We start from the raw sequence: 17,611 nt of genomic DNA, 5'->3' as shown, positions 1-17,611 counted from the left end.
GGGGGGGGGGGTTGAGGGTAAGTGGGTGGAGGAGTTTAGTTCGATTTAGTTATGCCAGTAAATCAATGTTATGTGGCTCTGGGCCCTGTTTCATAATAGTTGTTATGAATTAAAGGTAAAGACCAGTATTGGAAACGCCCCAATTTCAAAAAATGAAATGGAAGCTCTCATTACCAATCATGTGAAAGAATATGTTTTGACTAATACATGATGATAAAAAATTTGCCGGGAAACCGCCTACTAATTCATATATTTGGTAAATTTGTTTCTCTCATGGTCTGTGAGAGATATAGGGTAGTCCCATATACATCTTTCTGTGTATAGTGCTTGTAACTTTACGAAGAATGGGCCAAATTTCTTATCATTTTGATGATTCCAGAACCTTGCAGATGCTAGATGCTAGATGATCAACCTTTTCTGATCGATTCCACAACGTTTCTTTCACAATGCAATCGCATGACCATAACTGGTCTTTACCTTTAACATTGTAATAAGCTAATAATTGTATTTGATTAGGTGTTGGCAAATTTGTCATAGATATGTGATATATTATATGTCATTAATGATAACTTTTATGAAACAGGACCCAGAGCCACATAACATTGATTTACTGGCATTATTATGGAACATACCATTTTTTGTATAGACACTGATTCCTTTTTATCATACATTAAAAGAGAGACGACTAATTGCACTTAAAAAGTCAAAGTTTATCATTAATTTCGACATAAAAATCGCTAATTCATCGAGAAAAAAAAAAGGAGATAAAAAAAAAAATTGTTTGTTTTATTCAGGTTAAAGCTCGCCATGTCGACTCGATATTTGAGATGCTGAAAGAACTCGACGTCGTTAATACGAGAGAGGAAGCAGAGGAAAGATGTTTCTTTTACTCTGGGAGAGAGGCTCTTGACTTGGCTCTTGGTGAGGAAGGTAAGTAAAAATGATATCCAAACTTTACAAATCATATAGTTTTATTAAGATATGATTCATCCAGTTCCGTAGAAATTAGTAGCGAATTATGAATTAAAAGAAGTAGATCTATTTACTACTCCGCGACGTTTCCCTAGTTCCTATACTGGCTCCTTTAGGCAAAACGTCGCCGAGTGGTAAGCTACTAATCTTTAAAAGTCATAAATAGCAGGTACTAACATGCATGTGCAAATAAGTTGTGAGCAGTGTGGAAATGCTTTGAAGGGAAATCCAATTTTAACAGAGAACTGCTCTAAACTAAATCAAAAGAATCAGAGAAGCAGACTGGTTATAGTTGCCAATTTAAGATTCGCATGGATTTAGTGATCTTAGATTTCAAACATTCATATCTCCCTTATTATTGGTCTGATTTTTTTCAAACTTTCGCCATTCTGTGTCTCTTATTTGTTCTGCTTCCATACCAATGAAGTTATTACCAGGGTAGGATTGCAATGGCGATGCCTCTCGCTGGAAATTACAATCCATGAAAAGTATTAATATTAATATAGGATGGATGGGACATACTCTCACCCTCACTTATTAGATAACTCTACGAAAAGGCAACGCTTGAACAACTACATGTAGATAAACTCAAACAACGATCGATTGGTACATCATCCTGATCTTTCATCATGAATGATATAGTGATAAGGTGTTTGAAAGATTATTTGTTTCCCTTTCATATTTTCTCTGTCTCTTTAAGGATTCTTGGTCAGGGGATGGGAAGAGAGATTCAAGACGTTCCAGAATTTCATCTCCAAAATTGAGGTAAGTTGGATGAAGTAGAGATGATAAGAAATCTAAAATTTAGATGATAAATAGCTTAAGATCTCATCCATGTTTGAAGTATTCAACCCGGACCGTTTTGAAGACAGGACCCTGATCTATAATAAGAGTTGTAAAAAGAAGAACAGTTTAACCGTCCTATGTTCTTAAGGTCAAATCTTCTTTGCTTCTACCTTATTTCAGGAGAGGGCGACATCAGCGGGGATAACGACCAAACTAAATCTGAACCGTGACACATGCCAAGAAGTCCTACATCAGTGCATCGGAAGTCTGTCAGCACTGGAGAAACGCATGCAAAACAAGACGTACGTATACCTTGCAATAAACCAGAGATGTAAAAGGAGTCAGCTATGAAAGCCGACCCGAAGAATATTTCAATTTGAAAAGAACCCCCTTGACTACATACCCTATCTATGCATAATCCTTTAATTCTAAACTGTTGCCCATAAAGTTTAAATAATCTTTCCTCATCTCTTTTATGAAATGCTTGTGAAAATATCAGTTATTGTTTAGAGAGGTTGATCAATAAAGTTCGGGGAAGATGTGTAGACTTTATCCATAAAAATAAACCAGGTTCTCTATAATAATTTCATGAAAAGATGTACACAAAATAATGTTCCAGCTTTATGAACAACACTGTACTTCACTGATATAACAATGAGAACAAAAACATACTCTTATTTGATTCAGTGGACAAATAGGACATAAAATTATGCAAACGTAACATTACCATTTTGTTTTTTCATGCATAGGTCTGATTTCAAGAATGATATTGAGTCCATAAGGAGCAAATTAAAATCATACGATGAGAAAATGGCTGAATTTGTGAAGGAAAGTAAAGACCTGAGAACGAAAGCTCTGGTAACAATTGACGAATCGGTAAGTCTTGATTAAAATTGCTCTTTGTAGTAGTCTAAGCGGACTCTGAGAACACAAGCAAGTGATCGTCGTGAAAGAAGGGCATTTTCTAGAAGGGAAAAATTGAGTGGTTAGAAAATGGGGCACTGTACCACTCCCGTTCCCTTCCCTACCGCCGTTATTCTATAGGAAGTTTAGATGTTTCATGTTTCAACCTTGAGGCATCTTCAATAGCCTTGTTCATTATCTTCTGAAATGTGTCAACATTACAATGACACAAAACTATATCCGAAAAAGGTTTCAACAGGCATTACAATAATGTGTTCATGGTATTGGAACTGTCATTGGATTCAATATTCGAACGTTGTTGTTTGGTCGTGATGTACTGATTATATAGGCTACTTTAAAATCTAAATGACGATCGCTTCTTCTAACATATCCAGTGTCGTGAAACAATACGGTCCCTTGCCATACGTTTCAAGTTCAGCGTCTCTTTTTGTGACAGATATCTCGTTGCATGGCTGAAGTTAGCGACAAGATGTCTCAAACTTTGAGAATAAATTCAGACAATGACGGATTCGAGGAAGATCAGGTCCATCAGTATGCTGAGGTGAGTGCACTATGTTTAGAAGATCGGATCCTGTTTTTTAAAAACAAAACTTGTCCTGAATAACAAGATACGACAAATATTATTAGATACTGAATTCCTTAAATTTCATTGACTATGAGCAGATTTGACATAGATCTGCATGTGGCAGTTGTTGCTAATAAAAGTATAAAACGTTTGATAAAACAGGGCCCAGAGCCTTGAAACAAAAAGATTTACAATTATTGACCCTTTCTCTTTAGATTAATCGTGTCTCCCTCAGTAAGTCGTAACGTTCACTTAATTCTACGTTATAGCTTATACAAATCTTTGTAGTTGTTGCAAGAAAAGAGATACATCAGTTTACATTAGATTGTTGGTCGATATATATGTTAAAGAGGACCTGGAGGTGTTTCGCGAAAACTAAGATCGACTTGGACTTAGCTATGGAAGGCTGTTCATGCTACTGTTTTCTATCACCATTTACTGGCATTGGTCTCTCAAAGGACGTACAAATCGTGGTCACATTCTACAGAATTTGTATTTGTTGATAATTCATTATTGAAGTAAAAATAATCTAAAGATAATAATGGTGAGAGCAAGCAGTGTCATGAATGGCCTGCCATAGTTAAGTTCAAATTAAAGTCGACCTTAGTCTTTGTAAAACACCCCCATGGTTTATCTAACCTGGTATTCAGACCTACCTTCAGATTGTGCGATGAAATACTCCCCTGGTGTGACACCCTTTTTGTCAATGTAAGGTTTTCAGTAGGTCAAGATCGTGTTAGAGATGGAGATGACATAACTATACCCTCTCTTCTTTAAAGGAAACCTAAACCCAAAGAATAAGTGTAGGTATTCTGAAAAATGAGATGTATTCCTGCCCTTTGATGTACAATATTCCTTACGAAAATGTACAAGATATATATAAATGAAGATATTCCTGGCATGATGTGATGCCTGTCAGCATGACATGGGCGCAGCCATTTTCTTAAACATGTGACGTATCTGTTGAAGTTGTACATGTATCATGCACCAAGCTTTAGTTGGAAAGAATTTTTAAATCAATAACGAAACCTTTACTTTTCAATGAAAAAAAATAACAACTGAGATGATAGAAATTATATTAGGTGAAAAATAAATAACAGGGGCCCAATTGTAACAAATTCATTTATAAATTCTACACTATAGCAGTTGACAAATATATTTCATTTATGAGAAACCTTCAACCCAGAAGAGCACTAACTAATTTATGCAATTTGCGTTCTGGCAATTATAGTACAAAGGAAAATAGCAGGTGAATGAAATGCTTCATCACCACACGTCTGGGAAAGAAGCATCCATAAATTTGAATACATTTACTTGATAAACGACTTCGCATAGTACGTCACATTATCAAGAAAATGGCGATGCCCATGTCGTGCTGAGAAACTGTACTTTATTTTTGCTTTATACCTCTCTCATACACTTTGGTGGGGAATCTTGTAGATGTATGGGTAATAACATAATAAATCTCTCATAATAAGTAAAGTTATTACTTGGGGTTCGGTTTCCTTTAAGCCACGCGTGGCGCCTCGGAAATCGTTGCACTTCGTCAAATACTTGCGTGCAACAAACGTTATTTGACCTCCTCCTGCATTACTTTTCACTTATTCTTGATACTTATTTGAATAACTTTTTGTTCTCAGTTGGCAATTTATAAGATTGATTTTCATCTTTTTTGAATGACTGTGGAGTGTTCGTAACAGCCGTCATCATGTTTTTCTTTCTATGAAGAGAGCAATCTTAATCTGGTATCGAAAGATATTAGATGAGCTTCAGCGAGCTACGGATAAAGTATGTGAGGATTATTCGTTCTATGTGCTAGGTGAGGAAAACTTTATAATATATTTATTACAAGGGCATAAACAATTCAATGTTGCACTTTTTTCGACAATGATCATGCATTCAATTAGTAAATAATCATTCGTTCATTAATCAAAATAGAAATTTATAATTTTATGTTTGCAATATATTTAGTCCAATTTCAATAGATGAAAACAAATTGTTATGTGATTTACTGAAGACAACGAATGTAAGCAGATATTGATTAAGCAAAGAAGAAACAGGAAAAAAAAATAATGAGGCAACATTATGAAGATAGAAAGAAAATTGATGCACCAATTAAAATATTTATATTTGCTCCTATTTGTCTGTTCATTCTGGGACGTGCAATAGGCTAACTGCATTACAATCACCATCATCGGTTCCTGAGATTTATTTGTTGTCATCGAACGAATCTCTTCCCCTTATTCTATTGAACAGCATCCTATGAGAAGCACATGTCAATGTTCCCCCAGGACACTCCCAGGGCCTATCTGCTTGATAACCAAGACGAACAAGAACAGCCCAATTCCATCCCTGGATCACCGATTCCCAGAGCCGCGGTGCAGAGGGTGCTATCTGGTATTAACGTTCGCCCCGTTTGGGCTTCCTTCGCCTCCACTCGTCGACGACTCTCCTCAGGTGCGTATTGAACTATTGGACATTTGGGATTCCCAGCTACACATGCAGTGGCGTATTACGGGGGGGGGGGGCACAGGGGCACGTGTCCCTCCATCGAACTGCAAAAAAAAAAAAAGTTTTAAAGGCGAAGGAATGTGAAAATAAGACGCCACGATCGAAGCAAAATTCCCTGATCAAAATCATTAATAATTTACAATTATATAGTCCATCCAGTATTCTAAGACCGGTCCCCCGGGAGGCTGCTCCCCCCGCATTGACTGTGCCCGCTCTCCGCCACTATCCAGCTCCACTCACAAAAGTATAGGTGTATGAAACAACAACAGTTTGTACAATACCGTTGTCAATTATCCACACTCAAATAGCCTATTCTAAATTAAATTTACGGCGAGATGCGAATTCTAAAAGATATTTTATAGATAACCACAATAACCAGGAAAAAAGAGGAAGACAATGGTATGATATTGTTAGTAATGCACCTGGACTTGTCCTGAGCATTGATGCCCCACTGTCCTTGAATCGTGCATAACCAACAACAACTCGTGTGCACTGGTTCTAATTCTCTACCCTCTTTGCATGCAGTCGAAACTGACGCAGAACGTAATGCCCTAATACGCGGAATGGCTGCTGCTACAGGAGTTTTCTTCATGCATGTTCGGCAGTGGATCAGGGTTTCTGTGGAGCAGAAGTTAGAGAGGCTGACAACCAAAGAGAAAGACTTCCTGATCTGTCCTCCTATCAGAGTAAAATGCCGCGAAGCAGTAGAGATGTGAGTGCTTTTCAATAATATTCACCGTCGTTCCTTTATTTTGTATAATAAAATGTTTATATATATATATATACATAAAAGTGCGAGAATTCTCAGCTCGTAATAAAACTGTTAAGTACAGCTACGTCTCACGTTCCTCGACCATTTTATTCACGCCTCGATATAAATATATATATGTGCGAGAATTCTCAACTCTGACATGACAAAGAGTGATCCAGAATATGTAGGCTTGAAGAAAATGGTCTAAGGAACGTGAGACGATATTAAGTTTGTATGCCATGTATATATATATATATGTGTTCATATAATGTATTTGTTTGTATATATGTGTTTGCACTTCGGAACCTGAAGAAGGCCTCACAAGCCGAAAGCTCGTACGAAAATTGTCAAGTACAGCTACGTCTCACTTTCCTAGACCATTTTCTTCACGCCTATATTATATAATAATTATGGCACCGGTAAACAACGGCGTTGTAGAGTTAATACGCTTCACATTTCTGTTAACGTTTCTATACTATCTCTGAATACTCGCAGGACTTTTGTTGCGCACAATTGCCGTTCATTACATTTAAACAAAAACAAAAACCAATCCCCAACACAAACACACAATAAAACTAAAACGCTGCGTTCTTTTTACTTAAGTGTTTTCCGTTTCACATCTGAACGAGCCATATTGATGATTTACAATGAGTGGCAACACTAATCGCACTATATGAGTATACAAACTTTAATGTGACTGTCAGTATCATTAATTTGTAACCATGTAGGCCTACATTACGTTCGGCCGCCGAACTTACAACGAATACACAGCATGTGCTTCGTGATGTCTGGCGTTGGTCCACCGCGCTCTGCGCGTGTCTGGCGTCCTTTTGGCGTTTACGTGGATGCGTCGAGCTCCAAGCACATTTTTTAGCATGCTCAAAAAATCCCGACGCACACAGCGAATGACGTCGAATGCATAGCGTTGGTCCAGCGCGTTTGACGAATAAGAAACGAATGATGACGCACACCTAGCGAACGACAACGCACTGGCCAAAATTGCAAATTTTCAATGCGTGGGCCGTGCGTCCCCTGTGCGTCCACTATGTGTGACCGCCCCTTAAACCCCAAAACTTTTACCTAACCTAAAACCCAAATATTGGACAATATCGGCCCTGAGCAATTGTCACCCGAGCATTATGACGGAACACAATTTCTCTCGATATAATGTTGGACAGATTCTGCGACAACGCTGATGGGTACTACAGAGAGACTTGTATTCGTGAAGTGCAGGAAGTTCTCCAAACACAGAAGGCGAAGTTGGAGGAGAAGCATTCCCAAATGATACAACTTTCCACAGATTTCGTCAATCTTAGGTAATTATTGCATTTCCCATAGTGAAGTTCGTATACACGATTGAAATACAATACATGTAGAGCCGAAACTGTCTGTCAAAACTACCCAAGGGAAACAGAGTAAGTGGCCACTCTTGACAGGTAGCCTTTCTAGACAGTTTCTAAAACACACGTTTTTTTCTCAAGGGAGACGATATGCACAGTCATTATATATGAGTGGCCTTTATCATGTTTCTAAAGAGCTTACCACTAAGGCGATTTTGACTATTAATGGTTTGGTATAGTATTTATTTCATTCTTCATAAAAAAACATATACAATACATACAGAGTATTAACAAAATAAAACAAAAATGAAATTTGAAATACATAAATACATGTAAAAGGGTAACATTACATATAATAAGAATACAATAAAAATTAACAAGGAAATTAGTTAAGAAAGCAAATTTATGCTGAATGATTTGCTTGATTAATGATTAATTTTTGTTTTACACATATTTATGTAAAATGAGTTTGACTGAAAATGGCAAAATCCCTCCTCAATAATGACACCAAAAAAAGAATTCAAGACAAATTCTGTGTGTTAAATTTGATGAAGATATGGGCAGAAAAATACAAAATATTTTACCTTCAAATTACGTCTGAGAAGGGAATATCCTTAAAGCGTTTCTAGAAATGTTCAGGCATGTCTATTTCTACTTGTTTGACTTATATAAACACCTCATGCAATACGAGTACAAAGAACATGATTACTATTTTAACGTTATTCATTTTTTCTCCTTTTTGTTGTTGATTAAGGGCTGAGGCAGACCAGATCAAATGCAAAGACAACAGCGATGATCACATGACCGAATAGTCAGATGAATCAGTGACACCCATTGTAACAATGTAATTTAAAAAATCTTGTTATACAAGACATGACAGAGGTAAATTTGTTCCAGACCACCTGAGTCGGGCTTCTGAATTCAGAGACACAAGCAAAAGACAAATCACTATATGTCCATATATAGTATTTATATGTGGTATGAAGGAATAAAATATGAACTAAAGTCACACATGTTAAAGCTGAACTGACATACATATAAGCTTGAGACATAATGTGTATCACTGAGGACATCGTTTCGCGAAACCGTCATAAGTACAAGTTCACCGACATCACTTAAAGCTTATCTGCCGTAGTTTACAGGAGGGATTAGACCGCTCTGCAAGGTCACTAGACAGGTGGTTATCTCATCAACTCAGCTCTCAGTTAACTTAAGAAAAAGAGGATCATGGGGGACCAATGGTCACCGATTAGGCATTGTTTGTTATATAGAGGGCGCAAGTAGCTACAAGTAGGACAGTGTGCCTTTAAGATGAATAAGTGTCTCAATGGGGCATCGACGAACTTATACTTATCACGGTATCGTGAAACAATGCCCTGGGAGCGCTACACAAAACTTGTCATCAGTGACAAATGAAAGTTTGTGTTAAAAGCTACTGAAATCCTTGCTTCTGATTGGTTATCGGCAGAATTGTCACTGATTTTTGTAATTTGTCATTGAAAAAGGCTTTGTGAAACGGGCCCCAGGTGTTGATAAGGTTATTGGTTGATCAACATCCACCATGAAATTAGATTAGATTTTTAGAGTGTGAAAAATGTTATTATTTTCATATTTTGTACTATCCTCAGATTTAAAATAAAAAAAATGTATAATAGAGTTTTAAAAATGTCTGTTATGGAGACCCAAGTCACACTAGGCATACGAACCGTTTTAAGACTTCTGACAACCAAAAGTAGACCACTATCAGCAAAATTAGAAATGTGTTAACCGAAAACTGATCGTCTCGTCGAGCAGTTTCCGTTCCCAACCAAATATCGCCCGGAAATAGTCGTCAAACTTTGTTTTGAATCGCCAATCAGTGTCGCCAATCAGCCTGAGAACTGTGTCAAAAGATGGAAAACCAAGAAAAAACATTAGCGCGACCAGTTTGGTTGGCAAAGGGTTTCCGATACAGCAGGGGCGGATCTAGCTTTTTGCTAAGGGGGGGGGGGGGGGGGGTTTGACCCAATGACGATGCAAAGCATCGTCCACGAGCGTAGCGTAGCGGCGAGGCAATTTTCTCTCCAGTGTGCGTTGTTGTTGTTGTGTTTTTTTTGGCGGCCCAAGGGGGGGGGGGGGGGTTTAAACCCCCTAACCCCCCTCGTAGATCCGCGCCTGTGCAGTAGCGTAAACCTCCAGCCGACCAAAATGCTACGGAGACCAACCGCCAACCACTGACAACTTTTGTTATAAACTGCCAATAACCTCTTTCCGACCTCTGAAAACTTACTACCGACCAGTGGTTGTCGGGAGTCGGCGACCGGTCGTAACTCTAGTGTGACTTAGGCTTAACACGAATAGATATTGTCTCGGTGCTATATTATCTTGGTGCTACACAGGTTATATTACTCTGGCTTGATCCAACCTACTAAAAGTGCTCAAACATGTGTCATTCCAGGCTTTGTAACGTTTTTTAAAAATATACAACAGTACTATTTGGGGATTGTTATCTTTTAAATTTATAAATACCTTATTTTTGTTGTTATGATGTTTTTTCCTGTCGTGTTTTAAAGAAAGTATATTTATTTTAACAGTACTATTTATTGATTATTGTCTTTTTAATCTATAAATACTTTTCCCCTCTTATGATGTTTTGTCCTATCGTTTTTAAGAAAGTACTTTTCCCGCATATCAAATTGTAAATATGACCTATGTGTTATAAACTCTATTGACATGCATATTTAGACCTGTTCTGTTCCCCTGCGTTGTTCGATATTTTAATTATTAATATAGTGAATGAAAATCACTATTATATTCTTTTCTTCAATATTGTTAGGTAATATGCATATAACTGCATTATATATCTTATTATATTTTATATCGCACGATGTATCGTATTGCAGGGGTCTTCAAATGTAAGCTGAACTTGATATCAAAATAATATATATATATATTTTATATTGGGAAAAATGTACGTACATATGTGTGTATGCGTGGGTGAATATGCGTATGTTTACTTTTTATCATATTATATAGCGCACTATAATATCTACTTACATGTAAGTAACTAAAAAATACTGCACAAAAATTATATTCTATGCTGAAAATTGTTGTGCTTTCTAAAAAAAAAAAAAAAAAAAAAATTATGCTTATTATGATAATGCCCAAAAGACAGGGTATGTAGTTCTTGACAAGAAATAATGCCTCATTGTGACGTCACAATCACGACAGTCATAAAGGCCTTACCTTACCCTGAGCGATAAAAAATTCAGTTTTCTGCATACTTGTGATAACAACAAAGTTAAAATGACCCATTAATAATTTAATGACACCCCTAATTAGACATGATTTCTTTATCTATATTAAGGTGAAAATCTGTAAATTATTATTATTGAAAAAATATGTGGATTTTTTACATCTTGTATGCAAATTGTTCTTTTGAAATTTGCTCAATAGTGATGTAAGAGATAGTTTTATAAGAAATATACATGAACGTTCTGATCATGATATACCCAATTTGTCACTTTTATTTGTATTTTTGTATACACTAGTAGTTGCTCAAATATTGACTTCCTGTTCCCTTTATCTCGTTTAAGAGCACGTCTCCAATTAGCATTGTTAATAATTTATGGTCTATCTATTTCTGTTCCTATGCAACGAAATTAATGATGAAATAAAAAAAGTTACGTAAAGGATATATAAAAATCAATCTTTGCGTGCATCAGATCCTTTCATCCTTCCATCCAGGTTAGAGGGATAGTGGGATAGAGATAAAATATACAGAGATAGGAGAGAGAGGGAGAGAGAGAGAGAGAGAGAGAGAGAGAGAGAAAGAAACATAGAGTGAGAGAGAGAGAGAGAAATAGAGATATAGAGATATATATTATAGAGATAGGGGCAGAGAGATAGATAGAGAGGAAGAGAGAGAGATAGAGACAGCGAGAGAGAGACAGCGAGAGAGAGACAGAGATAGAGAGAGAGATAGAGAAAACAGATATGCGGAGAATACTAGAGCGAGAGAGACACGGGAAAGGACGAAGAAGTAGAGACAGGAAATACAGATGTTGGAGTCGAATACTAGCCCTTTTCCCCCCTTTTATGCGGATTTCGCAATGCCCCTCTGTTTGCATGAAATGTTTGTGGTTTTGGCAGCGAATACAAAAGGTGGATAAAAATGTCATCATAATATATAGGGCTCTGAAAAGAGTGTCAGTTGCATTATTTTGCTCTTCGATCGAAATGGGCATGTTCTAATAAACACTGCACTTCAGACCAAGACACCTCGGTTGATAGCACACCCACTTCGTGAACGGTTAGTCACAACATTTTAAAGATTTTATACACTTCAAAAGTCGTTACGCAGGACGGTGTGGGATAATAATTGATGGAGTCTTCAAGAATAGTTGTTTCAGAGGCTCATCTCGAGGTGTTCGCCCAGGCGAAGAGACAGCAGCAATTAATCTATGATGTCACAGGTGACCTCATCAGCAGAATTAAACATAAGCTGGAAGAATTGCCACTCGTAGGTGAATATCATTTTACCCTTCATTGCTTAGGAGGTGTTCCAGCGACATTTATTGCTCCGGCATTGTTGTGTCATATAGGGTAAATCCCGTTGTACAATAGCCGTCATTATAATTACCACGTTAACTGTGCTAATAGAGCAAGTGCATCAATCGTTTAACGCAAACTTTGCAAGAATGGTGTCTAGTGTGCAGTTTATGGGCCTAACCAACTAGTAAATCCTTGGCTTAACGAGGTTGCAATAGGCAGGCACGGGGGGGGGGGGGGGGGGGGGCACGTGCCCCCAAACATTTCCAAGATCGGTTGAACTTTTTTAGACCCTCCATTTTTTTTTTTTTTTTTTCCTCGATCGATTACATGTAGTGCCCCCAAACATCAAACTCTGGCTACGGGCCTGGCAATAGGGTTCTTGGTCAAGTATTTGGATCAGGGTTGACATAAGGCATTCGGCTCCTGGAGGATGAGAGCATGTGTCGTACTTTCTGCATTTAAAAAGAAGGAAGGAAAGGATTTGTCCATTCCGAGGAGTTGGAAGGGTGGATAAGGATTGAGGGGGGGGGGGGGGGGTTCGAAGGAAAATCCGACTTTAATGCAAATGGGTATGATTTCAGAATTGGACTCATTTTATGATGTTTTAAACCTATTTTTTTAGTAATTTAAAGGAATGTAAAGAGAATTTCCATTATAATAACAGTCCCGTATACTTACGTTGTCAAACATTTCAACAACTGATTGACTTAAAATGATGTTTCCCTTAAAGGTAGTGCCCTATGTCCCAATTGCAGGCCATACAATGAAAATGTTAAATTCCAAAGGCATTTGAAAAACAATGCTAATATAGATCTTCTCTCAAAACGAATGGCTTGAAAATGGCTTTGAGTAGGAAAATAACGACCATTAGTTGTCGAATCGATTTAAGTGATTGTAATCATTTAAGTAAGAGTCTGATTTTCATACCCTTTAACCGAATGGTCGTACGTTTTGTGCTGCGCAAAAATTCAATCAGTTTAATTTTGGCCATTACAAGAAGTGGGTTATTGATGTAGACAAATGCTCATGTACCTTTACAGCTCATTTTATATTGTTATTATTAAAGAAGTCAGTCACTCAATAGTGTCTGACACGGACGTCTATAGAGTAAATGGGTTTCCTTGCAAAATTGAATAGGGTATACGTGTGACATATTCATAATTCCTGCAAAGTTATACAAAATTTGATGTTGGCTGCAAATGGGACAAAGTACCTTCAAAGAGTGGTGGTTTATTTATTACCAAAATCCCCCATCCGTCACTAGTGAGAGAGAGAGAGTGAGAGCGAGAGAGAGAGATGGAGCATGCTTTGCATCCTCGAATTCCATATGTTAACGTCTCAGATGGATTTAGAAAGAGGGAAAATACCATTCATTCATTCGTTCATTTATTATTCATCCATGCATTTATTCATTTCCTTTCATTAATTTGCCCAACATCTTTGACAAGGAATAGATGAGGATTAATTGACAAGGAACTTACAAACATGTATATTTGACATGGATGATTTGAATTGGCATAATTAACTTGCAGATGGGATATTATATGCATAACAACATAATAGGCCTCCGTAATGGACGACGAATTAATGGGCTTGACACGTAGACTATTTATGCCCAGACGTAATGGGGAATCCCCAAGCCGTCGCGCTGATTGAGAAATCGCATAATCCTCCTTTACCGAATACATTGTAACGCAGTTCATGTAGTGATGGTACATGGACAATCCTTTTTTTGTTTCCATCGAGCTTTTAAATGGTTACAATAATCATATCAAACAGTGATGTATTCTAAGACCAGCCTAAACAATCATGTAGAAATGATTATTATAAAGTTCAATTTCAATTTCAATTTATTTATGTTTCCAACAAAACATTACAAATCAATTATGAACATTTACCACAAATGTAGGAATACATATTGGAAACAGAGGGGCCACTAAAAAGCAATGCTCGTAGGTGTAAACATCTCAAATGGTTCTTAGGAATGAGTAATTAAATTAACACGTCCGTAACTACATACGGAACTATAACATAGGGAAAAAGTTGAATCGCAACAAGGATTTTTAATCTATTTATTGCAATCAAGAAGGTTGGATTTCAAATACAAATTAAAAACAGAGATACATAGCAATCACACAATGGTAGAAATCAGTTACTCATGAACTTATATAGTAAATAAAGTGAGTGGTACAAAAATAAATGAATAACTATGTAGTGGCTAAGTACAATCGAAATATTAAACCAATTTAGGAACCTCAATTTTTTCAAAAAATTTCACAATCTAGAGACTAAAAAAGGATAATTATTTACACAACATCGAAATGGTATAAACCTGTATTACACCTTTTACTTCATTCCAAATAGCCTTCATTATTCACATCCTATTTGATTCTATTAAATCCAACCAAACACAATTGATGTAGGCCGATTTTATTATCTATTCATGATCTAGTTACATTTGTCTACTTATTGCATTATCTTGAAATGATATCCATCAAACACACTGAAGCTTCTGGTTATCTATCTACCCTAAATTTTGCCCCTTCTTGATATATATCAAGGGTTTTTTTGCAATGCATTGCGCAATTCATTTTTGGGAACCCCCCTGATCATGCGCAATGCGTCCCTCGTTGTTTATCACGTATAGGGGAATCCCCGGACCGCATGACGCGTCGTATAGTCTTTAAGCACAGACCCTAATTTGAACTTTACATAAATCTTATACGTCAAACCTAAACCAGCTTCAAAGTGAATCGGATGCAAGACAAGGCCTCTTCTCGTCTATAAGAGTCCTACTAGTCTATACTTTTTAAGGTTTATTTTTTTGCATTCTATTTTCCATTCTTTTCCCACTTTTTTTTCTTCCGAGATGATAGGCCCAATCATCGTTATCACTTTATTTATTATAATCACAGTCTATATTTCCATATTGTTCGATCTACATATATATATATATATATATATATATATATATACAATGCACTAAAACCCATTACATTTTTGCATTTGTAAATAAATGTACATGTTTGGCAACGACCAATTTTAATCATTACAGTAAATAAGCCCCTCGCTCATTAATATAATGGCCTACGTGTACGCATGAGGTATCCAGAATATTCTGGCATGAGTCATTTACCTAAATCGATCCAGTATTATTATGCACACGTACAATTACGAAGATATTAACCCTTCGCTTACGGGAACCTGGTGGTCCCTGTGTTAAACCTATGGGACCCAGACAATTCAGTAGTCGACGGGTTAATACACTTCACCAAGTACAGCTCAATCTATAATGCATTTTTCCATATTACATTTTAAAATGCGCTTTACAATGATGAGGTTTTAGAGATTTATTTGAAGGCCTTGAGAGATTACTAGTTGAGAAGAAAACCCATTCCATACAAATTTCGTGAGATTCCATAAGTGTTTATAACTTCGATACATTGTTTGTTGTTTGTATATGCAGGCATAGACTCGGAATCGGTGCACGAGAAAATTGATCTTCTTGAAGGGAGAATCCAGAGCCTGAAAAGTGACCTGCTACGGACGAAAATGAAAATAGCATTCTTTGGCGGGTACGTCTGACAGTCAATCCTAAGATGAATTCTGAAAGAAATTATATTAAGATGATAATTTATATTTTTTAAATAAGCAGATTTAACGCTGCTATTTTCTATTTAAAAAAAAATTGTAATAACAGGGCTTGTTTTGCAGGTTCCGTCTTGGCTTTGGGCCCGGGAACCTGAAGACCAAAGCTTGAATATTAAAACCATCATGGCCTATCATATTAAGGAGCCCTTTCTCAATGTTTTCATTATTCTACACATAATGTTATGAGGGTTGCAAGCTAAACTAGTTAGATGATACAAGCGGATGATAAAAATAATAATCCTAAATAAATAGAGGGAAAACAACGACAATGCTGACAAATGCAGTGGCTAATTTCGCCAGGGCTCTAACACAATTACGAGGCGAGTTTGGGTAAGAAATATGTTCATCAATAAATTCTAATTTCAAACTTACAGGACGAGTAGCGGGAAGACAACCACACTGAATGCCATGATTGGACGAGAACTGCTCCCTTCTGGGATGGGTGATACAACAAGTTGTTTCATCCAGATCGAGAAGATGACCAATGACGTCACCGGAAGTGCTAGCACGAATGACTTCAAAGTAAAAGAGGGCCAACGGGACCAAGACCACAGCACGAGTACGAAAAGGGTAGATTTGGAACCACCTAGAACGGGGTCCTATTTCTTCGTTCGGGAAGTCGAGAGTGGGGGGAAGGAGGCGTCCCTTCATTCGTTCTTAGAAAACAGACAGCCGCTTGAGCTGAAGGTATGTAAATCTTAAAGAATTTTTCGATAGATGAGAAAAGTTACACTTTTTCCAGTTGACTTTAGACTTTTGAGACCCAGTGTCTTATCCTGCCCGAATAGTAGCTCTGATTATTTTGATCATTGGCTTGATGGTTCGTTTTACCTGACTGCTCAGAAAGTATGTGTATGCTTGTAAGTAAGCTCCAAGGGAACCGACGGCGTTTCTGTCCATTCGGTTACAAGCCCACCGCTATACCACTGAGCCATCGCGTCTTCTTGTAGTGCTCACGAATTCATGTTGTGACGCTCCTCGGCGCTTCAATATTATTACCCGGTCAAACATCCGTGACACTAAACAATTCTGTATCCATTTACAACTGGGTGGAGAGTGGCAAATGTAGATTAATACCCTGTCAAACATGTAATCACAGGGTTGGAATCTGATCCCTCAGCCATTAGGTTAAGAGTCAAGTGAATTAACTACTTTACCACGACATCTCCACATGTAATCACAACATCGAGTTAGGTATAGTTCAGATTTTACTTATTCTCGTAATATTTCGCTCAGCGTTACACATTAAATAACAATGATAATAATAAAGTACGTTTCTATAATTCTCTTTCTCTCTTGCAGGCCTTAGAAGATCTGTGCGATGCCAAGTCAAATCGTTCCCTGGATGCGACTTATCTCATAGAGATTCACCTTTCAGAAAATGACGTCATAAGCGATCATCTGCTGAATTATGATCTCCAGATTATGGATTGGTAAGTGGAGGTGTGGTGGTATAGTTATTCGTTCACTTGCCTCCTAATCCAATGGTTCATGGGTTCGAATCCCAGCCCGCGTTAACGTCCTCTGGCAAGACATTCATCCACATTTGCCACTCTCCACCCAGGATTAAATGGGCAA

General features: G+C 37.3%; 2 protein-coding genes across 2 annotated transcripts; both read left to right on the top strand.

Moving 5' to 3' along the window:
- The first annotated feature begins 800 nt into the window (after window positions 1-800).
- Window positions 801-8,896, top strand: LOC115920017. The gene is made up of 10 exons (XM_030974869.1): window positions 801-930; window positions 1,673-1,737; window positions 1,939-2,060; window positions 2,508-2,634; window positions 3,119-3,223; window positions 4,976-5,066; window positions 5,504-5,704; window positions 6,284-6,470; window positions 7,688-7,825; window positions 8,604-8,896. Exons 1-10 carry the CDS (start codon window positions 828-830, stop codon window positions 8,659-8,661), a joined length of 1,197 nt encoding a protein of 398 aa, XP_030830729.1. The 5' UTR covers window positions 801-827; the 3' UTR covers window positions 8,662-8,896.
- A 3,316-nt stretch (window positions 8,897-12,212) lies between these two features.
- On the top strand, window positions 12,213-17,470 carry LOC115919902 (transmembrane GTPase fzo-like). The gene is made up of 4 exons (XM_030974526.1): window positions 12,213-12,354; window positions 15,849-15,957; window positions 16,408-16,720; window positions 17,336-17,470. The coding sequence occupies exons 1-4, from the start codon at window positions 12,213-12,215 to the stop codon at window positions 17,468-17,470; spliced, it is 699 nt and encodes a 232-aa protein (XP_030830386.1).
- Window positions 17,471-17,611: the final 141 nt, after the last annotated feature.

The sequence above is a fragment of the Strongylocentrotus purpuratus genome, unplaced genomic scaffold (genome assembly GCF_000002235.5).
Source record: "Strongylocentrotus purpuratus isolate Spur 01 unplaced genomic scaffold, Spur_5.0 spur5_scaffold_7, whole genome shotgun sequence".
Classification (NCBI taxonomy): domain Eukaryota; kingdom Metazoa; phylum Echinodermata; class Echinoidea; order Camarodonta; family Strongylocentrotidae; genus Strongylocentrotus; species Strongylocentrotus purpuratus.
The sequence above is the reverse complement of the archived record's forward strand: the minus strand, read 5'-3'. Positions and strand labels throughout refer to the sequence as shown.